Source organism: Tursiops truncatus, chromosome 8, assembly GCF_011762595.2.
Source record: "Tursiops truncatus isolate mTurTru1 chromosome 8, mTurTru1.mat.Y, whole genome shotgun sequence".
NCBI classification, from domain to species: Eukaryota; Metazoa; Chordata; class Mammalia; order Artiodactyla; family Delphinidae; genus Tursiops; species Tursiops truncatus.
Genome location: NC_047041.1, coordinates 97,637,615 through 97,662,405, shown reverse-complemented (window position 1 = coordinate 97,662,405; position 24,791 = coordinate 97,637,615). Strand labels below are relative to the sequence as shown.

General features: G+C 49.1%; 1 protein-coding gene across 18 annotated transcripts in view; it reads right to left on the bottom strand.

Moving 5' to 3' along the window:
- STX3 (syntaxin 3) overlaps nt 1-24,791 on the bottom strand; it is a 143,646-nt gene that overhangs the window by 117,144 nt on the left and 1,711 nt on the right. For all 18 annotated transcript variants that reach the window (XR_012333553.1, XR_012333550.1, XR_012333555.1 and 15 more), the window contains exon 2: nt 10,437-10,520. Coding sequence is in view for 8 of the 18 variants with exons in the window: in XM_073808993.1 (XP_073665094.1) it covers nt 10,437-10,520 (84 nt within the window). In the remaining 10 variants the exon portion in view is untranslated. The remainder of the gene's footprint in view (nt 1-10,436; nt 10,521-24,791) is intronic.

The window sequence follows — 24,791 nt, the reverse complement described above, 5'->3', positions numbered from 1 at the left end:
GTCATCAAGAGGAAGAATATAGCCATGACTGAGATGAAAACAGAGCTCCCTGCCCACCTTCTGGGTTTGTGGAATAAGATGGTGACAGGAAATGTCTTCTGAGGACCAGTGAGCCCAGTGAGTACCCTTTCCATAGTCAGAGAAACGAACGTAAACAGAGCAGTCATTGAAGACCCGTCCTCATTGCTCCCTGAGAGGGGTATGTTTACTCACCATGGATGGGAAGATCCCGGCCAGAGTCAAGAAGGGCCAGGACAACTCCCGAGGAATAATCAGAGTGAAGGGTCAAGAAACCTTACCAGGCAGATCCCCAGCTCCTCCAAAAGTGGAGCCGCAGAAAGTGAGGACAGGAGAGAGGGGAAAAAGGAAAGAAAGAAAGGGAAAGGGAGAGAACGAACCTGGAGAGTGAGAAACACAGAGAGAAGAATGAGAGGAAGAGAAAGACAGAAACAGAGATGAAGAAGAGAGAGAGAGATGAAGCAATGACCATCTCAGGACATGCTGAGCTTCTCTTGGACATGTGTTCTGGGGAAACGCCTCTTACTAGCTGATCGCCTTAGACGATCAAGACCCAGGAGCTCAAGCCGTGGACCATTTCTGCCCATTTCTGAGGTTCCTAACTGTACAAGGTATGTATCAGAAAGTACTTCTAGCCACGCCTCATTCCCAGATGGAACACCGTCCCAGGACGCTGCTGCCTGAGCATTTCAGTTCAGCCTCGGCTCCCTCTTCAAAGGCACCGGCTGTCCCGGCACCACGGCCTCTGCTGCGGTACCAGTGCATACGCAGGGAGCAGCACATGCCAGAGAGACCTCAAAACCCACCACATCTACCTGCCTCACTTCCACAATGAGGGGCACATCAACACGGCCACAGTCAACAAACAGAAATCTTGTAAAATGCCAAAGAGTAGGATCTTAACACCTGAGATACAACGAAAATACAACTCAATGTGCAGCTTCCGGCAGCCCTTCCTTCTGGTGAATAATTCACTTAAAGAAAAAAAAACAACAACAACCCTGATCACAGCTCTCCAAATTACAAAGAAATAAACCTTGAGTTCTCTAGCCTCAAATTAGTAATTTTGACAGTGGAGCGGGGATTTGACCCTCTACAAATAGGGGTTGGCCAAAAAGTTCCTTTGGGTTTTTCCCATAAGACGTTACAGAAAACTCGAACGAACTTTTGGGCCAACCCGATATATTGGCTTTGATGCACCACAGTTTGAGAATGGAATTACTTGCTTAAAGATACAGAATAAACAAAACGAAACAAAAAAACAAACAGAAAAACCAAAAAGAAAGATACAGAATACATTTTCAGTCTAATAATATCATCAGTGTAAATACAAATACAAGTAGCTACCCACACATTTGGGAAGCATTTTCACAGCTGGCAAAACAATCCACGGCACTGCATTCAGACCATGATTGAAATGAGGAAACTAAGATTAAAGAGGTCATAGGTCACAGGGTTGGTGGTAGGCACGGCGCTCAAACAGCGCCCTCCAGAGTCCGACTGGGGTGCTTTTTCCATGAGAGCTAAGACAATGTTTTCGGCTTCTTCATACTGCTTCACTTTCAGCAGCAGCCCAAGACTACCCAGCTATCAAAAAGGCCTGTGTTATCACCTGTGAACGCTGGTGGCTCCAGGGGTGTAACCACCTCAGACTCAGGGCCTCGGGGGACCCAAGAAATTGCCACCTTACCCTTCCCTCTCTCTTCATCTCTCCCATCAAACACTGACTCCTCTTCCAACTCCTAAAGTGTCAGTGCATCACACCACGTTTCCACGTCCCTCACGTGACTGTCATGCCAGAGCTATTACATTGTATAAAAGGGGCTTCCCTGATGGCGCACTGGTTGAGAGTCCGCCTGCCGATGCAGGGGACAGGGGTTCATGCCCCGGTGCGGGAAGATCCCACATGCCGCGGAGCGGCTGGGCCCGTGAGCCATGGCCGCTGAGCCTGCGCGTCCGGAGCCTGTGCTCCGCAACGGGAGAGGCCACAACAGTGAGAAGCCCGCGTACCGCAATAAAAAAAAACAGAACTGAGAAAAAAGACTTTCTAGAATAACATGTCCTCGCCATTTTAAAATGAATTTTAACAACAGAATGAATCATCCTCTTTTAAGAAGCCAGAGGCCTAAGGTTTTTGCATGTTCAACGGACTGGATGTCTTAGAAAATAGCTCCCGGAATATTATTTCATCAAGTGAAGAGCATCCCGCCCCAAAGCTGGGTCAGTGGTAGGGAGACGAGGTAGGAAGTTTTTAGGATGAGACTGTTGGACCCCAAGCTTAGAGTCGCTCCAGGCACTTGGAGACCAGATGGTGAATGGGCCTCCGGGCTCCGTCCTCAATCTGCCCGCAGAACTTTCCAGGCCTGGGGCCTCCACCCCCGCCTCCAGTCATCCTCCACCCACGGCAGCTGCTCTCTTCCCTCTGTCCTCAACCACCTCACCATTTGGAGGTACTTCAGGGCCTCTGAGTTAGTAATCTAGGAATTTAGTCAGTTCACCAAATAACCTCAGGAGTCCTTCGGGACTTCAGGATGGGCAACTGGCCGATCACAGAGCTTTTTTTTTCTTTAAACTTTGTGTCTCTGTTTTTTCTTGGAAGTGTTAGTTTTTCTCGAAGGTGACTTTCAGAGTATTTCATGGTAGCAGGTAGACAGGAAATTAATTTCCTTTTGTGCATTTGCCAGACAACCAAATATCGGGGCGGGGGGGACAGGGCTGGCGGGAAATCTGCCAGGGCTGCATCTAAAAGTTCAAGTGCTATTTGTCTGTGTGTTTGTTTGGGGTTGTTTTAAATAGACTGACATTGCTCTGCACAATAATATATTTAAGAACTAAACCCGATTTAACATACACCTGTCCCAGAAACAAGGCCCTTCACTGGATGTCTGCGAAGTCACCCTCACTCTCTGCTTTTTACGCACGAGAGCACGGCGGCTCAAAGAAATCGAGGAAGTCAATAAAGGCCGTAACTGCAGGAAGAGGCAAAACCGAGGTTTGAACCAAGGCAACTGTTAAATCCAAACCCTGTCTCCTGAACCAGGTGAAGGTGCAAGAATCGCCTACGGGAAGCTCTCTGTCTTCTCTCCCAGGTCCGTGTGTGTTCAGCCTGTGTCATGTGAATGTGTGTGACCCACTCACCAGTTCTGTGAGACTGGCTCAATTACCCTTGACTCACATCATGTGCCTTATTTCTTTGTTCTCCAACCAAGGCTCCCCGTAGAGAGCTTTTTACACAAGGAGAGCTCAAGCAACTCAGTCAAGCTGCTGACTGAGGGAACCAATCTGCAAGTTTTTGTTTTTTTTATCGCCATGCTAAATTTGCAGCTAATACATCCCCAATGCCCACTTATTTTTTGTTACTTTTTAAAATGTATTTTTCAACGATTTGTCAGTAATGGGGTAGATAGCACAGTTTAAGAAAATAAGTTAGAATCATACCAGGTTCACATTCTGGCTCCGCCCCTTAGCAGTTTTTTTGACCTTGAACAAGCCGCTTACCCTCTCTGAGCCCCAGTTCTCTCATCCGTGAAACGAGGATTATCATATTTCCCACCTCCTAGAGTTTGTGTGGGCATTAAATGAGATAAGATATGTCAAAGGCTTAACACAAAGTACACGCTCAATAAACGTCACATGGTGATAAAGACAAAAATAGCCCGCAACTATTGCACATTTATTGTGTGCAGGTACTACGCTGAGCCTTTATGAGCAATGTCTCATGGAATCCTCACAGCAGTGCTCATGTTAACAACATGTTCTGTGATGTCAGTAGCCACCCAAGGAAATCCAGTAAGGACAGCAAGTCAACCACTCTTCACATTGGGTGTCTGCCTCATGGAACCAACTATAATTACCACAGTATATAGGCTGCCCTCTGTATCCTGAAGTTCTGCCTCCATGGATTCAACCAACCCCGGATCGAAAATACTCAGGGAAAAAAAAAAAATTCCAGAAAGTCCGAAAAAGCAAAACTCAAATTTACCACACCAGCAACTATTTAACATAGCCTTTCCATTGTCTTTATAACTATTTACAGAGCACTTACATTGTATTAGGTATCATAAGTAATCTAGAGATGATTTAAAGTATACAGGTGTGTGTAGATGATATGCAAATACTATGCCATTTTATATGAGACTGGAGCGTCCACAGACTTGGTATCCACGGGGGTCCTGGAACCAATTCCCCCCACCCCCGCAGACACCGAGGAAGGACCGTACTAATCACCATCATCTAACTAAAAGGAGGGAGTTATTTTCAAGGCATGGAGGGCCTCTTCCCTCTGGACCTAATTAGCCAGTGGAATCTAATCCAGTGTAATGTAATGTGATGTAATCTAATCTAAAAGCAGAGAAAGTACTACTTTGGAGACTGGCAGATGTCGTGGGGTAAGGTATAAGGCTTTGTCTCTTCTACCTAAAATGTCTCTGCCTCCCCTAAATTCCCAGGTGCCTGGTACCTCTTAAGTTAGGCATTAAATCTTACATATTTATTTACTGAAAACTTATTATATGTCACCTTTTGAAGGTGACAAAAGTAATGGGGTTGTAAGGGTCAAATAAATGACTCCCGCTTCGCACAATTCATATACCTTTACTTTTCTCCCCAAATAGCAAAATCCGAAACAGTCCTTGTGTTAGAAGGTCTTGGTGAAGTCCTCCCTGACTTGTTTGCTGCTTTGCTTTGGAAGACGAACATTGACGAGGGACAGAGAAAGGTCTCAGTCAGCCAAGCCACAGAAGGCAAGTCCCTCAAGGGGTTTTAGCAAGACTGAGCGTAGTATGTCAACTCTCCTTTTACGAATGAAAAGAAAGATGATCTCAGAGCTCTACTGACCAGTGAAAAGTAGCAGTCTTGGACAATCACCTCAAATCAATTAAGTGTATCTGGGCTTTGCATCACTCAAAGTAGGGTCAGGAAAAGAAAAACCTATCTAGTTATTTTAGCCGAAGTAATTGGGTAGGTTGGGTAGTTTTCCTCCCTCATGAAAAGGACTTCTGAGCTTTTCTAGCTGCCCACTGGAAAATACAGGGAAATCTAGACACAGAGATGCAAGAGCTGAGAAGCCAAACAGAGGATGGTGAGGCCCTCTGGAAATGAGCAACAGCTGGCTGGAGGGACGAAGAAGGAAGGCAGGGTCACCAGGGCCCCTCTGATGGGAGCCAGACGATGGTGGAGTCAACCGGCAGAACAGGACCACGGAGGAGGGTCTATGGAGGGAAAGTTGAGGCCGTGGAGGAGATACGTCTGGGAGGAAAACCGAAGCTTCATCCCCCGACCTTGACTCTTCTGCGGTGCCTCCCCTGGGTCAAACACACCAAAAGCCAGTTGGCAAGGGAACCTGGGCAATGAGTACCTTGCAATACAGAGCAGAGTACAGGGAGGGCAGGGAACAGACCGGAGGGTAAACAGGCAAATGACCGGCAAGGGCTTCCTGCCTGCCTATGGAAAGAGCCCAGAGACGCAGAACCTACCAGCTCACCTAGTCATCCAAAGATGCTACTTCAAGAACGAGTTGGAGAGCATTTAACCTGCTAGATTCAACTTAATGCCTAGATTTCCAAGTTACATCCACTTTGAGGATCTTCGTTTCAACAAAGATCACAAGACTGTTCACCTCTCATTTCCGCTAACCAGCCACTGCTCCACCCGTCTCGTTCCCCTCAGATGCCTGGACCCCTATCACTATGCCAAGCACATGGTGTCCCTCAGCAGAAGTTTGTTCAATGGATAGATACATGAATATAAGTAACTCCAGGGGTAAGCTTGCTTCATACACCACTGCCGAATTGCCTCATACACCTTTCTTAAGCACATCCAAGAAAGAAAACTTTATAATAGCATTTTCTGAAATCTATTCATTCATTTTGCTGACCGAAGTTACATGTCACAAAGGGTTCTATGAAAAAAATAAGTGTTGAGATAGGAAAGTTAACCAGGTTTCTTTATTATGGGACTTCTTAGAATCTTTAATAAGTTCGTGTGCATTTTCAATCTCCATGGGAGGAAAAGAGTATGAAGTGTTTCTCAAACATGTTTGATCACAGAAATCTTTCTGCATCTCATACTGCCATCCAAATAGCCATCCCCACCTGCCCCTGCCCTTTCTTGTTAACAGAACTCTGATTTTGTTTGGGCAGCAGTGTTGCCAGCCCCAGAGGATGAATCATGATCGGTTCTATGGCCATCCTGACAAGCCTGCCCCTTTGCTAAGTTCTTACTTTCCTGGTCTCCATGCTAGAAAAGAGTGGCCATGACCATGTGATCCACTGCTGGCCAAAGAGCGCCAGGGGAAGTCAGCGTGGAGGGTTTGGGTAGTTTTCCTCCCTGATCAAAGGATTTCTGAACTTTTCCAGCTCCTGCTCTCCCCCTGCCTGCGATGCTGGTGTAGGATGATGGCATATGGAGCTGTGACTCTGGTGGTTTTAAAACATGGCACAAATTCTTCAATCTCCTCATTGAGGGGTGGTATCTCTGTACTGCTCTCTTGAATCTGGCGGGCTTGTGACTGCTTCGACAACAGAGTACGATACGAGCGATGGGCTGTATGACCTGCACAGCTACAATGCTTGTCTTGGAGCCCTAAGCCTCCTCCACCAAACCGATGACCCTGAGCTGGTCATGCTGAGGAGCCCGTGCCACAGAAAGAGGTCAAGTACAGGTGCTCCTTTGACTCACCCTACTTCAGGCACCAGATGCTTGAATTAAGAAGTCTCTGAGGGGCTTCCCTGGTGGCGCAGTGGTTGAGAGTCCGCCTGCCGATGCAGGGGACGCGGGTTCGTGCCCCGGCCCGGGAGGATCCCACATGCCGCAGAGCGGCTGGGCTCGTGAGCCATGGCCGCTGTGCCTGCGCTCCGCAACGGGAGAGGCCACAGCAGTGAGAGGCCCGCGTACCGCAAAAAAAAAAAAAAAAAAAAAAAAAAGAAGTCTCTGAGATTCCAGGGACTTCCCTGGTGGTCCAGTGGCTAAGACTCTGTGCTCCCAGTGCAGGGGGCCCGGGTGCGATCCCTGGTCAGGGAACTAGTTCCCACATGCCACAACCAAGAGTTGGCATGTTGCAACTAAGAGTCTGCAACCTGCAACTAAAAGATCCCACGTGCTGCAACTAAGACCCAGCACAGCCAAACAAATAAATAGATAAACAAATATTAAAAAAAAAAAAAAGTCTCTGAGATTCCAGACTCTGGTTATTCAAGGCCCCAGAAACTGTGTAGCAAAAATAACCCACCTCCGGGAGCTCCCTGGTGGTCTGGTGGTTAAGAGATTCAGCACTTTCACTGCTGGGGTCTGTGTTCAGTCTCCGGATGGGGAACTGAGAGATCCCACAAGTCGCGAGGGCACAGCCCCCGCCCTCCCCCCCCACAAAAAAACCCACCTTCACTGGGCCCTGTCTGAATCCCTAATCCACAGAAGCCATCAGAATTACAAAGTGGTCGCTTCACCCCACTAACTGGTAAGGTGGTTTGTTACACAGCAGGCCGACTCCATCTCTCAATCTTGCCCTCTCAGGCAGGTTCTGTTTCCTCTAAAACTCTGCACTCTCTGCCGACTGAACAGAGACCAAGGAAAATACAGACAACTGCAAATCAGACAAAAAATCGAAGGTTTATCATTTACTAGACCCTGGCTTTTTAACAGCCAAGGAGGCCTCAACACCCAAGGGTCAACTCTTTTCTATAATAACCGGGAGGCTGGAGAAACCACTTGAGTTTTACGGGGCAAAGCACATTTTGAAAACATCCTGATCTTGTGACTTCATCTGTACCTTGCAAATGCCTCTCTCACCAAGCTGTGATTCACACCATCAGTCCTCAGCAAGTAACCAGGGGTGACCTACCGGCTGAAAGCAGTCCAAAGGGTACCTTTTATCACAAGAGTGCATCCCCAAGAAATCTACACAGCTGTCAACGTATCCTGCAGGAGGTACTGGGTGTATTCCTTAGACACATGTAGAGGGAAACCTTTTCATTTCCCCAAATCCCTATTATCTGGAACGCACTTTAACCCACCTTCAAGGATATTTCCAGACCACATTCTCTAAAGTAAACTTTGTGGTCTATTTATTCACAAATACACTGGGGAACCGAATGCTGATGAGAACTAAAATTTACTGAAGACATACTTACTGTAGGTCAGGCACCATGCGGGTACCTCCGTATACTTGCTCATTTTATGTTTATAACAACCAGCAGGTAATACCGCTCGGCCTGTTTTAGATGAAACTGGGGTTTAGAGCAGCTAAACAACTCTTCCAAAGCTATACCGCTGTAACGGGCAGAGCTGCCATTTGGACCGGGATCCGTGGGGAGCCAGAGCCGGCACAACCTCTTTCCATGACGGGCTCCCTCCTGCCTCTGCCCCACGTCAACACTGATCCTCCCTGTGCTCTATCTACATGAGTCCAGAGGCAGGTAACATTTCCCTAAGCCCTCTCTAAGCACTGTCTGAGTGCTGGCTCCTTTCATCCCCAACAGATCTGTCTGGTGAACATTTTCCTCCCCATTTCACAGGTAAACCCACAGAGACTTAGAGAAAAGTTAAGGCGTGTGCCCAAGATCACACAGTTAGTGGCAGGTAGGGAACTATGTCCAAAAAGTCATGCTCTTTCCACCCCACCACGCGGTCCCCTTCTCCACCCTAAATACGATAGGGCTTTTTTATTTCCCAAATGATAGAAAAGCATTTAACTAAGAGAAAGCAATAAGAAAAGCAACAGCCCTCGGGACCTTGTTAAGTCGCCCCAAATAACTGCCATCCACCTGGCGCGGTTCTGTTCAGATGATGCTTTCCAGATGTACAATCTTCACGTGATCTCATGTGATCCTCGCAACAGCCTTGAAAGGTTAAGTGCTGCCATTCCCAGTTTCCAGAGCAGGAATCAAAACCCAGCCGGGCTAAGGAACCTGACCAAGGCTAACTGCTACTAAAGGCCTGAGGATAGACTCTGACCAGGTCTTGGAGGCCAAGGCCCACCATCTTCCCACCTCACAAGGAGTACTGCCTCTCGGGGCCCCTCTTACAGGTTCAGAAAAGAGGTAGGGCACCGTTAATGGAGAAGAATCCTTATCCTAGGAAAGAAGTGAATGTAACTGGTTCTCTACGGCAAGACCAGAGGAATGAGCTACAATGATGTCATGCATCTCCTTAAGTCCACCCCCAGCACTGAACAGAAAGACCTTTTCCTTCCACAGTCCACACCTAGAACAATACTGGACTCACAAAACTCAAGCATTGTTTGATCTGACTATGACTCCTCCACCAAAGAGATGGACCCACCCATGGAGAGGGTGGGGATCTGTGCAGTATTCACAGCCAACTTCCCAATCAGGTCAGCACACACTCAAGTTCGCTCTGAAACCTGCTTGTGACTCTCACAGATGAACTGGCATAAGCCATCACGTCCCGCTCCGCTCCACTTAGGAAAGAACTAGAGGGTGGCTTTTCCAGATGACAGGAAGCACCCACACCTCCCCTGCAAGAAGAATATGACGCCTTTTTATATATGCAATAAAAAGCCTAAATAAAGAAACCATAACATGGTGGCAGGAACTTCAGTGCCGGAACTTCTTGTGGCTTGGTTTGGTTTTATTGAAACACATGTACGTCAGATGCCACGTGGAATGTTTTAGAAACACTAACCCATTTGATCCTCCTAATAGCCCCATGGGGAATTACATTATCAACCCCAAGGTACAGATAAGGAAACCAAGCCTGTTCAGGGAACGTTCACAAGATCAACAGCTGTCAGAAGCGGGCTGAGGTTTGAACCCACATTTCCCTGGCTTCAAAGGCTGTGTTTCTGTCCATGATACACAACGCCCCCCAACGCCCCACCCAAGCTTCCCATCACTGTCTACCACAGCACCTTCCAACAGGACCCTCTACATCAAAGACTATGTGAATCTGTACACACGGGACACCCATGTTTGCCTCTGCTGAATTTCGAAAAACATAAACTGGTGGTTTCTTGGTTTCTCAGTTATCACCAGAGGAGTCAAAGGGATTGAATTTTTGGAAACAACAATTCTGATCTACCCGAATCACAGGCCTAAAAATGTAATGAAATGCATTTTTTTTCCCCCACTCTTGTGGCTGGGCCCCCAGGGTTGGTTCTGTATTTAAACTATGTAATTCAGGCAAGAAAGGATATCATTAAAATGTTGTCATGTAGCGTAAGACCTTAAAAGCATCTCTTTAATATATATAATTTGCCTTCTCCTGACTTTCTCGGTAAGATTAAAAATCCTCCCAAGTACTGAAGAAACTCTCCGTGTAACTTCTTGGTGTGTCCATTCCACCCCAGCAAAAGACTGACTTTCCTCTGCTACCCTTGAAAGATCTGGGGGGTTTTATTCTTTACTAAGGAAGTTGTGTTTCCTTATGTCCATTCAGAAAAAAAATACCGGAAGGGCACCTACCTCAGAAAAGAACTCGTCCATGAAAGCTGTGTTGTCAATAGCAATCTCGACCTCATCGGCATCGTCATCCTGTGTCAGCTGCTTCTGTGAGAGACAAAAAGGAGGGTGAGACCAAAAGCACCAGAAATAACGAACAGCACTGAATGCTCCCTAAAGACCAGGAGCTATATCTGTAGTGAACATTTTACATACATAATCTCCTTTAAAACTCAGAACAGCTCTGTGATGTATCAAACTCTGATGTCACACTGTCTAAGTTTAAATCCTAGCTCCATACTTACTGATATTTTTACAGGGGGATGAGGGGAAGAAGGGAGCAAGTTACTAAACTCGCTGTGCCTAGGTTTCCTTATCTGTAAAGTGCTAATAAGAACACCACTTACGTCATAGGTTCGTTTACAAGATAAATGAGCTAATGAATATAAAACACTTTGGCACAGTGCCTGGCATACTGTAACTACTCAGTAAATATTATGTTTTGGTGGTGGTGGTATTGGTGGTGTTACTATAACTCACTCCAGTTGGAGAACATAAAACAGAGAGGTTATGTAACTTGGCCGAAGTCACACAGCTAAAATGTTGGAGACAGGCAGATTCTAGCCCATCCTTTGGATTTGGACCATATGTTCCTAAACTCTTCTCCACAACATTCAGATGCATGACCTACTGTACCGGGGATCTGTATTAAGACAGTCCCAATTCCTCCAAAGCACTAGCTTCAAATCATCACAGAAGGAGCACACATTTTCCTGTTTTCAGAAACCACCTACTGCAAAGGAAACAGCGCTGTGTGCTGTTCCCTGTCAGAGCTCATGTTTATGGGGAAAAGGAAGCTCTCTCGGCAGCCCCCAGCAACCCCCGGGGACCCCGGCTTTCATAATCTCATTCAGCTACCTCTACAAAAGCACAAAATGGCTATCTAAAGGAAGTGCTTCCATTCCCACCCAGCTAAAGGGCCTCGGCGGCTTCTGCATCCTTCCCAGATGCTCCTCCCAGACGACTGCTGCATTACACACAGCCCACCTCTAAGCAAGGAAGACCTGGTTGTTGGGAGTGGAGGTGGGGAGGGGGTGAACCCCTCGACACCTGCTTCTCCACACCCTTCAGTGGCCTTTGGCCTCCTTAGCCAAGACATGTCACTCTCAACATGGGAACTCCACTAGCAAGGAAAGCCACCAGGGGCCTCTTTCCTTCCCCTGCTACCATCCCCCAGACCTGCTACAGCAGATGGAGTTACCGGGAATTCCCACGGAAATTTGGGACTCTCCAGCCATCTGGGGAGCCTCTTCTGACTGGATCCTCTGTAATCTCATTCTCTGGCTCGTCTGCAACCATCAGCAACCCAAGCTTAATAGCCACCTTCAAAGGAACTGAATTTGAGGACATTGCTACAGCCCCCAACAATCACCTTCCTAAAACTTAGGACTGATCCCGTCCTTTTGCCACTTAAAGTCGTTCAGTGATAGTTCTCAGGATTGAAAGTCCCAGGATTGCAAGTCCCAAAGCCTAACAGAGCATACGGGGCCCTTTAAGATCCAGTCCCACCCACGTTTCTCCCTCTACGATGCATCTCTGGACCAGGCGCTTGGAAACTCCTAGCACTTCCTGGACACACCATTCTTTCATATTGCTGAACTGTCACACAAGGACTTCTTCCTGAAATGCATTTGTCCAGCTGGCAAAATTTTATTGAGCCTTTAAAACTCAATCTCGAACAAACTCCTTGCTGATCTGACACTCCCCGACCCCCCATGCAAACTTGAAAACCTCCCTGAGCTCCCAGTGCATTTTGTGCAAACCTTCCACAGCATCAATCCCAGCCCTCTATTAATTATCCCTTCACTTATCTATCCTTCCCCACTGACTGTAAACTCCTGGAGGGTCAGGGTTGCCTTATGTATCCACTGGAGAAGATACTTTGAGTGTGTGCCTGCCCAGAACACCTCCCTTTGTGAAGATAACCCCGACCTTCCCCACATGATTCTGGGAAGGTTATCAACCACCACCCAAGCTCCCTGAGGATTCTGAATTGTGAAGTGAACAGAGCCGAGTCAACCTATAGCAGCACCCAACAGAGATACCTGCTTGGTTCCCAGGGCTACCCTTGCTTCTGTCCTCCCTAACCCACCCCCTGGCTTAGAGCTAGTTCTATAGATCTTCCCCAGTATTCTTTCAATGAGTCTAATAGTATTCTTGTAATGCTGTTTTCTACTCATTTAGCCAGAACCGGCTTCTGTCACTTGTAATTAAAATTACTTGTACTTGGGAATTCCCTGGCGGTCCAGTGGTTAGGACTCCGCTCTTTCACTGCTGAGGGCCTGGGTTTGATCCCTGCTCGGGGAACTAAGATCCCACAAGCCATGGGGAGTGGCCCAAAAAAATAAATAAGTAAAATAAAATTACTTGTACTTGTCATTAATTAACTTATTCCGCATGTATACTGAGCACTTACCATACGCTATATATGTAACGGAAACTTAATCAATTCTAGTTGAATAAATAACCCCTACCAGAGACCGGCAGCCTGGATCCACCCAGCAGTTTCTGAAGTGTGGGATAAAATGCTCCTTTTATCAACTATCATCAATACTTGGGCCTCTCAGCAGCCTCCAGAGAGCTCCATCTCCCAAAAAGGATCTTGGAGATCCTCACTAGAGAATAGGAACCTGGTCTCCCTCCAGGAAGGTGAGTTAACAAGCATTTGTTGAGTTTCCTCTCTTTGGAGGTCTTGTAGAGACCCCCACTGAGGGGATATATCCCATGTATGTGTGTGTATAGATACACATGAGGGTGTCAACTCAGTTTTCTTCAAATAGGTACACGTGCTATGGAAATGGGATGAGGCTGCCGTCGTGGGATGGACTAAGGGAAGGTTTTGGAAGCTGGGAACACGTGTGTCCTGAAGCATGGGACACAGGCCCCTAGCCCTCCATCGTCACATGCACTTTTGAGATCCCTGGAATTTGTACAGGGATTCCCCACCCAAGACGGCCACACGTTGGCTTTGAACAGGCTCTAACAGGGCAGCCTGGGCCACCTCCAGTGAGAGGACATGTGAACTGGGAAAAAAGAAGTCTTGGGTCACCCACAACCGAGGTCCAAAACCTGTTGTTACCAGTAACTGGCTGTGAGACCTCTGTCAAGTCCCTCACTGACCTGAGCTTACCCGTAAATGGTAATAACACCATACACGCTATGACTTTTACGAGGCTTGGAAGAGTTCATACGTGGAAAGCAGTGCCTAAGAAGCGTCAGTTTCCCCATCACCTAGTTGTAAAGACGTGATGTCTAAAAGCGTGTGTTCTCCTCCGCGGAAAGTGCTCACGCAAAGGCTTAGTCAAGAAGATCGATTCTGCAGCATCAGGACCACCAGGATTCTATAACTGGCTTCCCTTCATGCTAGTCATTGAGCCTTAAATACGGGGCTCAACATCTCTGAGCTTCAATTTCCTTACCTACAAAAACAGGAACAAAAGTGTCCACCAGGGCTCTTGTGAGGATTAAGTAAGATAATAATTTTAAGTGCCTTACACAACGAATAGCACATGATAACATCTCAATAAAACAACCGTACACGAGATCCAGCAAAGTCATCTTCTCTATAGCTTTAATCTGGATCAAAGTACCCGTAAACAGGAAAGAAAAATAAAAAACGATATAGAACTTTTAGAGCTGCATGCAACCCTACATATTTCGATCATCAAATTCTCTCACTTAAGAGATGGGTAAACCGAGGCCCAAGACCAAATAATGAGCTACTGGAGCAGCCAGGAATAGAACCCAGGTTTCTTGATTCCCATCTTCCTGTGCAGAGTTTTTCCCACCGTAGCGTGCTGCCTCCAAAGTATAAAATAGCAAATGGCAACGAAGCAACAGAGCTTCGTCCAGGCCAGAAAATTCCAGAAAGAGGCCATCGTCCCAGGTGATCTACAGAGCTGAGTCCAGGCCAGAAAACTCCAGAAGAGGCCATCGTCCCAGGTGATCTACAGAGCTGAGTCCAGGCCAGAAAACTCCAGAAGAGGCCATCGTCCCAGGTGATCTGAGTCGCGTGACGCTGGAACCAGGCTTCTCCGGAAGGGGACCTACCACATCCCAGGGCAAGGGTCCTTCCCCTCTGACACATCCGTGCTCTTACAGACCCAGAGGCCTCCGGGACCCCAAGGGCAAGGAAAGCACATGGTGCACTTTATCTTCAGCCCACATGACTGGGCACAGCCAAGAAGAGAACTTTGGCATCTTTATCAAAGCATCAAGGCATGTGATAATAGGACCGTCAGAGTAGCTGCAACACCAGCTGCAGTAAAAAAACGTACATGAGAACCACAAGCCCCACCACCCGCTTCCTCTCCCCCGACCTCCTGCTGCCTCTCCTGCCAAGACATGGGAGATACCACCAATGACTCAGGCAGCACTGAGCTCGAATCTGGGCTCCATCCCCCGCCCCCACCCCTCAATGCACCCCAAAACTCGGTGAGGACAGCCAGGGCTATGACTCTCTCTCTGGACACAGTGGAAAGAGTTCAGGGGCCCAGGACTCAACCTGCAATTCCTCTCACTCAGCCTCACTGCCCTTCTCTCAAGGGCCTTCTCTGTCATCCTTAGTCTGTTGGACTGTGGGTCCCTCTTCATCAGCTCCTTTAATAAAAACAGTTACCACCTGCAGAGCCCCCAGGAGGTGCTAGGTGGCCGCCACGCTCTGGCTGCTTCACGCACGCTGTGTCAATGAACCCCTCCTAAATTCTGTCATTGAGAACGTGCAGGGCAGAGAAGTTCTCATTTATTCACGGCCTCCCAGCTACTGATGTGCAGAGTCGGGGCTCACACTTTGGTTGTTGGTCCTGAGCCCTTGTTAATTCCACTGCACCCCACTCACAGCAGCCCAGCCCTGCAGAAAGTGGGGCTGAGAGAAAGGCGCTGGGGGCCTTGGGGACAGCACTTGTCTCCACTAAGCCTTGGTTCTCTCACCAAGTAAGGAGCTTAGCTTTCCAATGAGGCTTTGTGGAACCCCAGGAGACCTCCAGGGTGCCTCAGAAGCCACGCCGGGAGGGACCTGCCTGGTGGCACAGTAGTTAAGAATCTGCCTGCCAATGGAGGGGACACAGGTTTGAGCCCTGGTCCGGGAAGATCCCACATGCTGTGGCGCAACTAAGCCGTGCGCCACAACTACTGAGCCTGCACTCTTAGCCCGCGAGCCACAACTGCTGGAGCCCACGTGCTGCAACTACTGAAGCCCGTGCACCTAGAGCCCGTGCTCTGCAATAAGAGAAGCCACCGCAATGAGAAGCCCGTGCAGCGCAATGAAGAGTAGCCCCTGCTCGCCGCAGCTAGAGAAAGCCCGCACACAGCAAAGAAGACCCAATGCAGCCAAAAATAAATAAATAAATGTATTTAAAAAAAAGAAGAAGAAGAAACCACCGGGGGAAGTCAAGCAGGTTGGCCCGCACCCCCTCTTCAATCCGCATAGCTTCATTTTCATCTGCTTTTTACACTGAGGTTGAATATAAGATTTCATTTTCAGAACGAGGCCTCTTACCAAGAGAAAAAGGAAAGAAGGGAGGGAGGGAGGGAGGGAGGGAGGAAAATAGGAAGGGAGAAAGAAGGAAGCAAGCTTAGCTAGCTGGAAAACCACCAAAGTAAATGAATGGATGCCTTCTAATGAAAAGGGAAAGAAGAGGGGGTCCCCTCTCTCCTTTACAAGTTAAAACACAGCGGCAACATAGGTTTAAATCATCAGCAATTCCTTAAAGATCATTACAAATCAGAGTGGCAAGATAGAAGGAACAAAGAAAGAGACCAAATAAAACGCCATCCCAAATGAAGAGGTCACCATTTACTGGCTTTCCGATGCCCTCCCTGCCTCAGGTGTCAGACCCCAGAAAGACGAGAGGGTCCCCGGACAAGAGGGGAGACCCAGGAGCCCTCAGGAAAGTTTTGGGGCGAAGGAAATAACAACAGAAAGGATGGGACCAGCAGTCTGGACTAGGAAGGAGCACCTGGTCCTGACTTCCCCTTGTGGGGTATTAAAGGACAGTGGCCGGTGGGAACAGGTGAGCACAGATTCCCGCACCTCCTTCTCTGAACATGTAAATAGCTCTTTGCTTGGGGCTATAAACTCTTCTTTATAAACCCAGATCTTCACCCAATAAATCCGATTCAAAGAGACAAGGACGCGTGATTTTTCGTGTCCCTGCAGCCTACTTCGCCCACCAGCCTCCTTCCAGGATGAGGGCCTGTGGATTCCCAAAGACAAGTACCACCACGCCCAAGGATTCCAAACACACACTCATGCCCTTGCACCCTCGGCCCAACATCGGGTTTTTCCAGTCTCTCTTCTCTAATTAAAAGAGCCAGGGGCTTCCCTGGTGGCGCAGGGGTCGAGAGTCCTCCTGCCGATGCAGGGGGCGCGGGTTCGTGCCCTGGTCCGGGAAGATCCCACGTGCCGCAGAGCGGCTGGGCCCGTGAGCCATGGCCGCTGAGCCTGCGCGTCCGGAGCCTGTGCTCCGCAACGGGAGAGGCCACAACGGTGAGAGGCCCGCGTACGGCAAAAAAAAAAAAAAAAAGAGCCAGAAATTCTGAGGAAGTGTCAGCTCTGAATAGGCACTCAGTGTTCTCTGTCCCCCATTTGAGAGTCAGAGGGACTTTCTCCTATGCCCCTTCTCCCTCCTACACTGTGGTCTCTTCCAGCAAAACCCTCCCAGAGGGAACGCTTCCCCTTTCCACCGACTGCCTCTCCCCTAACACCTGCGATAGAGGAAATCAAGCGATAACGGTACCCTGGGTGAGCCTCGCACTTTTACTTTCAAGATGACGCTCTGGCTGAACAGTCTGAGGCAAGAATTGGCCCCATTTGGAGATGAAGACACTGAGGAATAAACCCAAGGCCAGTGAGTCGCGGGACAACTGAACAAGAGGCAAAGTCCCTGACGAAACAAGACAACTGAACAAGAGGCAAAGTCCCTGATGAAAAAGATAGCAGTGCATATAATCCCATGAGTGTGCAGGTATGTGGAGCTATATCTGACTGCCTGAGTTGAAAACCCAGCTCTGCCACGCAGGTACCTGTGTGACCTTAAACAAGTGACTTAACCTCTCTGAGACTCGGTTTCCTTGTTTGTAGCATGAATAATCTGCTCATAGAACTGTTGTGAGGATTAAATTAGTGAATGCATGTGAAGTGTTTAGAGCAATGCTGGGTACATATTAAACTCCCAAGACCATGCCATGCAGACACTTTTCTCTAAAAAGTGTTTCCGCAAAAGATGCGACTCTAATGCCAATTCTCAGAAGGTGGCAGCAGGACCCTTAGAATGAGCTAAATTGTAGTTCATTTATTTGAATGAAGTCATTTCTCTACTATACGGATTTAAAGAAATAAACCTCCTCCTGAATTTTGCTTTTGCGACATTCTCACAAATTTTGACCTTTACTACTCTCATTATCATTCATTTCTAAATAGTCTGTCATTTCCATTTTGGTTTCTTTTGAACCCAAGTGTTATTTTATTTTTTAATTTTTTTGCGGTACACGGGCCTCTCACTGTTGTGGCCTCTCCCGTTGCGGAGCACAGGCTCCGGACACGCAGGCTCAGCGGCCATGGCTCACGGGCCCAGCTGTTCCGCGGCATGTGGGATCTTCCCGGACCGGGGCACGAACCCATGTCCTCTGCATCCGCAGGCGGACTCTCAACCACTGCGCCACCAGGAAAGCCCCACAGTGGGTTATTTTAAAGAAGGATCTTGGGGTCTCATAACCAACCACCTCGCCTACTACCTTCTCCTTCTCACTCACTACAAGGTCCCATCCACAGTAACAGGTCCATCTGTCCATCTACTCGGCCAACACGATTTATTGAACATCTATCATTTCCCAAGCAATAGTACAGAACGCTGGAGAAACAGACCAAACTCAGCACCCCCTGCCCTTCCGGACCTCATGGTCTCAAATGGGAGGCAGACAGGCACACAGGTCATTGCAATGCCACGTGGTAAATGATGACAGCACTTAGCACAAGGAATTGTACACCCAGGAGAAGGTGGCGCACACCACGTCACCTGAAGTCAAGGCGGAGCCCAGGGAAGGGGGAGGTATTAGAAAACGGATGCAAAGGTGACTTCTCGGGGAGATTTTGAAGGTTGCATGGATGTACGCAAAGGATACCTACAGGAAGTCCATCTGGGGTGAGAAGACCACACCTTTTCCTGCTTTCCCTCTCACCCCAGGAGCATTCAAGGAGATTCAAAGGTTACCCTCTTCTGCTTCCTCCCCTACCGTAGCCTTCTCCACTTTTTCCTGACTTCCGCCCCCTCCTCCCACCCCCCACTGCCCCCTCAGCACCCCACAGTATCCAGTTGCCAAGGATACAAGAAGGAGGAAGGAGCTCAGTGTCTTCTCTAGTGCATCCTCAGCCTCTGTCCCACAAGCCCCTCGCCCTAAGGATCCTCCCAGAGCACTTCACTAATAGTCATAATACCTAACAGTTACTGAGTGCCGCCTGGGATGAGGATTCTAAGATATGTGCCTTATATTTATTTACCAAGGCATTTAATCTCTACAAGAATCTTCTGGGGGACTTCCCTGGTGGCGCAGTGGTTGAGAGTCCGCCTGCCGATGCAGGGGACATGGGTTCGTGCCCCGGCTCGGGAGGATCCCGCAGGCCGCAGAGCGGCTGGGCCCGTGAGCCATGGCCGCTGAGCCTGCGCGTCCGGAGCCTGTGCTCCGCAACGGCCCGCGTACCGCAAAAAAAAAGAGAAAAGAAAAAAGAATCTTCTGGGGACCCTCCCCACCTTACAGCTGAGAAAACTATAAAGTATAAAGATGCAAGCAACCTCCCCAAGACCATGCAGACAGAGCATGAGGAGAGCCCAGGCAGTTTGCTGCAGAGCCCTTGGTCTCCACCACCATGGAGTGATGCCTCTTAACGGCAAACCCCACCCCCAGCTGTAGCCTGCAGCCCCCCTCCACCCCCGCCCCCACCCCCGCAAACATCCAAAGAACTAAAACACAGATGCTATACCAAAGAGGTCGTGAAAAACGAGGCAAGACTGAGAAACTGTCACAGCTCAGAGGACGCTGAAGAAACATGACAGCTCAATGAAATACATTATCTTGGGTGGGATCCTAGATCAGAAAAAGGGACATCATGGGAAAACAAGTGGAATCTAAATAAAGTCTAGAGTTTAGTGAATAGCAATGTACCAAGGTCAGTCTCTCAGTTTCGACAAAGGTACCATCATAACTTGAGATATTAACAATGGAGGAAACCCAGTAGACAGGAACTTTCTGCACTATCCTTGTAACCTTTCTGTAAATCTAAAATTAGTCTAGAATAAAACGTTTAGTTCTAAAAAAAGCAATCTTGCTGCTGTACCGCGTTGCCCTGACCCAGGCAGCTAAACATACCCAGATAGTATACGCTCTACTAATCTCTTTGGGTGGGGGCTGAACCTTACTCATGTCTCCAGATGGAGACAGGAGAATGTTGCCATGGACACGGCCCAATGCCAGAAAACAGGCTGACCTAACAGGGGAGACAGTGATGAGGGGAGGAAGCTACAAAGGGGCCTAATGTAAAAGGCTGGAGGTGAGGCCCCTCGGGACTACAGAATCTCCCAGCAAGTTCATTTGTAGAATATCCCCGTTCATCCACTGGGCAGCAAGGTTTACAGCCTTCTGAGCTGTGGGCTGGGAAGTGAAAACACAGGGGGAATGAGGCGTGTGTGGTCTGGGCTCTGAGAGAGGAGGATTTAACATAACATTACGTGGCTGCTTTTACGTATGGACAAAAACAAAGATTTGTGGAAGCCCAGGGAAGGCCTGGTGAATGCCAGATCTGGAAGCTTCCTTGTAGCGACATTGGAAATGAGCCTTGAGGGACATATAAGATTTTCCAGGGGAAGAACGAGGTTGCTAGATTTTCACCGTGGTATCCACATCTTCTCCTTCACGGTCTTTCTGAAAAGGGGCAACCCTCCGTGAGGTGTTGGGCTGGGGTACAGCTAGGAGCCTTGGAACTCATCCATCCTCATCCCAGAGGACAGAACAGTGACCCCTGGCTTCGTTAGCAAATTCATGGGTTCCCTGAGTAAACGCCGCACTTCAAGCAGGTAAAGTTGCACCAACCCAGAGGGGACGGAAAGTCCTAGTGATGAATCCGGGGTGTGTAAGGGCCAAGGTGCTGTTGATCAGTCAGTCAATGGACAAGTGTTTACTAGGGGACTACCATGCAGAGTGCTGGCCCTGGGACCCCAGAAGAACGTCCCATCAGCCACCGCATCAGGGGCATACGGTGCAGTTGGGGAGATGATTATATACAGAGTAGGGTGATATAAATAAGCAAGACAGACTTGTTCAATTCTTGATCTCACCACTTCCCAGCTGGGAATCTCAATCTAATCTGAACCTCAATTCCCTTAGTTGTAAAATGGCAATAATATATAACACCATCTTGCCTTGTGGGGTTCAGAGGATTAGAGACAAGGTGTGTAAGGCACCGAACACAAGTCCTTTCCGACAGTAAGTAGCAGCTCAATAAATGATCATTGTTACTGCAGTTGATACGGTGACACCAAGTCATAGAGCCATCAGACAATGGGACCTAGGAGGCGAAAGAGTCCAACCCATAAAAACCAGATGGAAGGTGGTTTCAAGCCCACTTCATGGTAAGAAAAAACCCCGCTGACTTAACGGAAGTATCAATATTCCACTGCAAAGCAACATGCAGCCCCGTGAGGGCTGCCGGCAGGAGGGGGCATATTCTAGGCTGCGTTTAGGGAGCGTTACCTGTAAAGCGAGTTTTGGAAGATGGGCAGGAATTTTGACAAAAGGGGAAAGGAGCCCTGAAGGGAGAGCAAACAACATGAACGATTGTTTCTTCCCAGGCTCTCGCCAGCACCCCCACCCCCGGCCTCCCCGCTCCCCTCCCAGGAATAAAAATAACACTAATCCCGGCTCTCGGCCAAGCATTTTCTCTCTGGCTTCTGGCTGATGGGTCTGTAATCCCTACTCAATCCCTATCACTCTCATCTCAGCCCTGCTCAGGGCAGAACAGCTCTCCCAGGGGCTGAATCCTGCCAGGGAGAGGGACGGAGTGAGGAAGGAACCACGGACCAGTTAGCCATCTTATCACCAAAGGATGGAATCTCAGTGGACAGTCTCCAGGCAGGGTGTTACAACCTGGCCGTGACCCAAAGCACCTGGCACGTAGTAGGGGCTCATTAAATAGTCTTGGAAGGAATTAAGCTCTAAAGGGGACGTACAGCTCCATGTTTCTGATGCTTATACTATAACCGTGCTCCTGAGGAACTCAAATGCGGGAACTTCAAATGGGGAAGGAGGCCAAGTCGTTTAAGATGCAGCAAGACACAAAACAGAACAGAAAGAGCGAAGAGGTCAGTCTGGTCTTCAGGGCCTCAGGTGGTTGATTTCATTAGCGCGTCCTTATTGGCGCTGGCTGTGGAGGAACCAGCAAACCCCAAGATGTTTCCAGGTCTCTACAGGTTAATCTCCACAGGGATCCGAAGTCCTTGCCCTCCATTCCACACATCACAGCTTCTCTAGAGCATTATCCACCTTTGAAGTTGGGGGTTCTCTTTTCATGGAATATACCCCTTTGTTTTCCCTATATGACCATGTATTCTTTCAGACCGGGACTTTGTATAAGAACTCTGCCTAGAATTCCCTGGCGGTCCAGCGGTTAGGACTCGGTGCTTTCACTGCCGTGGCCCGGGTTCGATCCCTGGTCAGGGAGCTAAGATCCCACAAGCCATGCGGCGTGGCCAAAAAAATTAAATGACTCTGCCTAACAGGATGCCCAGCAGGACGCTAGGCACGCAGAGGTCAAAAAGCACCGATCGTGTTGTCTGTGTGAAGCACTCGCCAACGGGAGAACGGTGAGAAAATCCAGGATCCTTGCCTTTCTTCTTAGGAGACTCCCCATGCCTCTGAAGGAATTAGATTTCAGCCTTAACACGGGCATCGCTTCTTCTGGGAAGAGCCCCCAGGGCACTAGGGGCTGGCCAATAGGGTCTTCCTGCGGCTGCGTCTGTCCCAAGGATGGGACACTGTGTCTGTTTCTTGTGTGTCTCCCTAGCTGACTGTGACCTCCCTAAGGCCCAGGAGTATGTGTTCATTACCATCCCCATCCCCAGCACCTATCAGAGGGCTTAGGACACAGTAGGCGCTCGGTTTTTTTGTTTGGGGTTTTTTTTTTTTTTTTTGGCTGTGTTGGGTCTTCATCGCTGCGCACCGACGGCTTTCTCCAGTCGCAGCGAGCGGGGGTCACTCCAGTCGCAGTGAGCGGGGGTCACTCCTTGTTGCGGTGCACGGGCTGCTCATTGCGGTGGCTTCTCTTGTTACAGAGCACGGGCTCTAGGTGCACGGGCTTCAGTAGTTGCGGCACGCGAGCTCAGTAGTTGTGGCTTGCAGGCTCAGTAGTTGTGGCACAGGGGCTTAGCTGCTCCACAGCATGTGGGATCTTCCCGGACCAGGGCTCAAACCCGTGTCCCCTGCACTGGCGGGCAGATTCTTAACCACTGCGCCACCAGGGAAGTCCCTCCATAAACATTTGCTGAATGAAAAGAGGGCCAGGCAAGAGGTTCCTACATGGGAATTGTCTGGACTCAGAAGATCCAAAGTTCAGCTGGTGAGAAATTAGGAGGAAACGCCTTGTGAGACAGGCTGGGTGTAGGCACCGCACATTCCTGGCAAGCCTGTCTGATGTCCCTGAAAGGGCAGGCTGCTGGGATGGCCAGCCAGGAGGGGCCATGCAAGAGATAAGATGAGCCAGGGCTTGTGACTGTAGCCTCGGGAAGGGGTGCCCTTCAGTGTGGATGCGGCTCCCAGCAGGTCAAGTTTGGGGAACTCGAATTCACTGTGGTGGGTGATTATCACGGATTATCTCGTTTCACCCTCAGTGACCCTATAGGGAGGGTACGATGACCCACTTTAGAGGAGCAACTCTGAGACCTCAGTCCTATGGACTTCAGAGCCTCCTAGTGCTTGGGACAGGCTCACAATGAAGCATCTCTAGAAACACACATCCTCAGAGTTGATGGAGGCCTTGAATCTCCTCATGTGCTTCCCCTCCCCTCCAAGAACACTCAGATTCCTACAACATGTAACATCCCAACAAGCTTCTTGCCTCCCTCCCATGTCCTGCCAGCCCAGCCCATCCTCGGGCAGCTCTAACTACCAAAAACACTTTCTACAGAGCCCTCATGTCTGCCCATCAGCCTCGCTTCTTCACGTCTTCTCCTCCTGTCTTCTCCTCCTATCTACCCGGAGCAGAGCTAATCCCCTGCACGTGACAGCTCTCCAGCTATCTGGAGACAGTTTACGCCTCGCCTCCCCCAGAGTTTAGAAAGAGCCCCAAGGCAGAGGTTGCACCAGCGCTCAGGGTGAAATTGGTTTCATGCAGTTCGCAAACGTTGATAAAAGGAATCAGAGAGACAAGATGGTTATCTTGTTGCTGGGGGTGGGGGGTGGGGGCGGGGGGTGTCTCTCTCCCAGGGGAAGGAGGGGCTGGTTAGCGTACGTGGGCCAGAAGCCAAAAGCCATCTAAACCTTAACAACAAACAGTCTTCAAGAAAAACGTTAACATTGCCAGAAGGGGCTTCTGAGATCAGCCAAACTCCTTGCTTTCCAAAGGGGGATTGGAGGAGCAGAGAGGTAAAGTGACACCAAGGAACACAGCTCTTAAAGGGCAAAGCCACAATCGGAATCCTTTGAGCCCACAGGCAGGGCCTCTTGCACAGTGTTACCACCCATCCCCCTGCTCCACAAGGCTGGAGCAGCACCTGTGATGTCAGAACAGCACTGCCATCATAACGGCGCCGTCTACAATCTCACTTCCACCACATCCCCAAGAGGGAAAGGGAGAAACACAGCATTAGCTCCATTTTACAGAAGGTAACAGTGAGGATTGGAAAAGCAAAGGGACTTGCTTGGGTTCCTCGGCAAAGTGAATTTATACTTGGAACTCAAAGCTCAGTTAAGGCTCTGTGCTGTTTGTTGGCAATGGCCGTTGAAAGGGCCATGGGAGGGACTTCCCTGGCGGTCCAGTGGTTAGGACTCCACGCTCTCACAACCGAGAGCACAGGTTCCATCCCTGGTCGGGGAACTAAGACCCCGCAAGCCGGACATGGAATGGACTTCCTAACGCAAGGAAGGGTGCCACCTCCGCCTGCTGTCCAGTTCTGCATTGTTTTGGGACTGCCTGCTGCGCGCTCCAGGAAGATCTCTAAAACCACACTCTTCTTCCCTTTCTGCCACCCCAGGGCAAGAGGGGTCAGCAGCCTGGGTTCCTCCCCCGGCTGAGCCCTCACCAGCTCTGTGACCTGGGGCGTCCCTCCTTCCCAG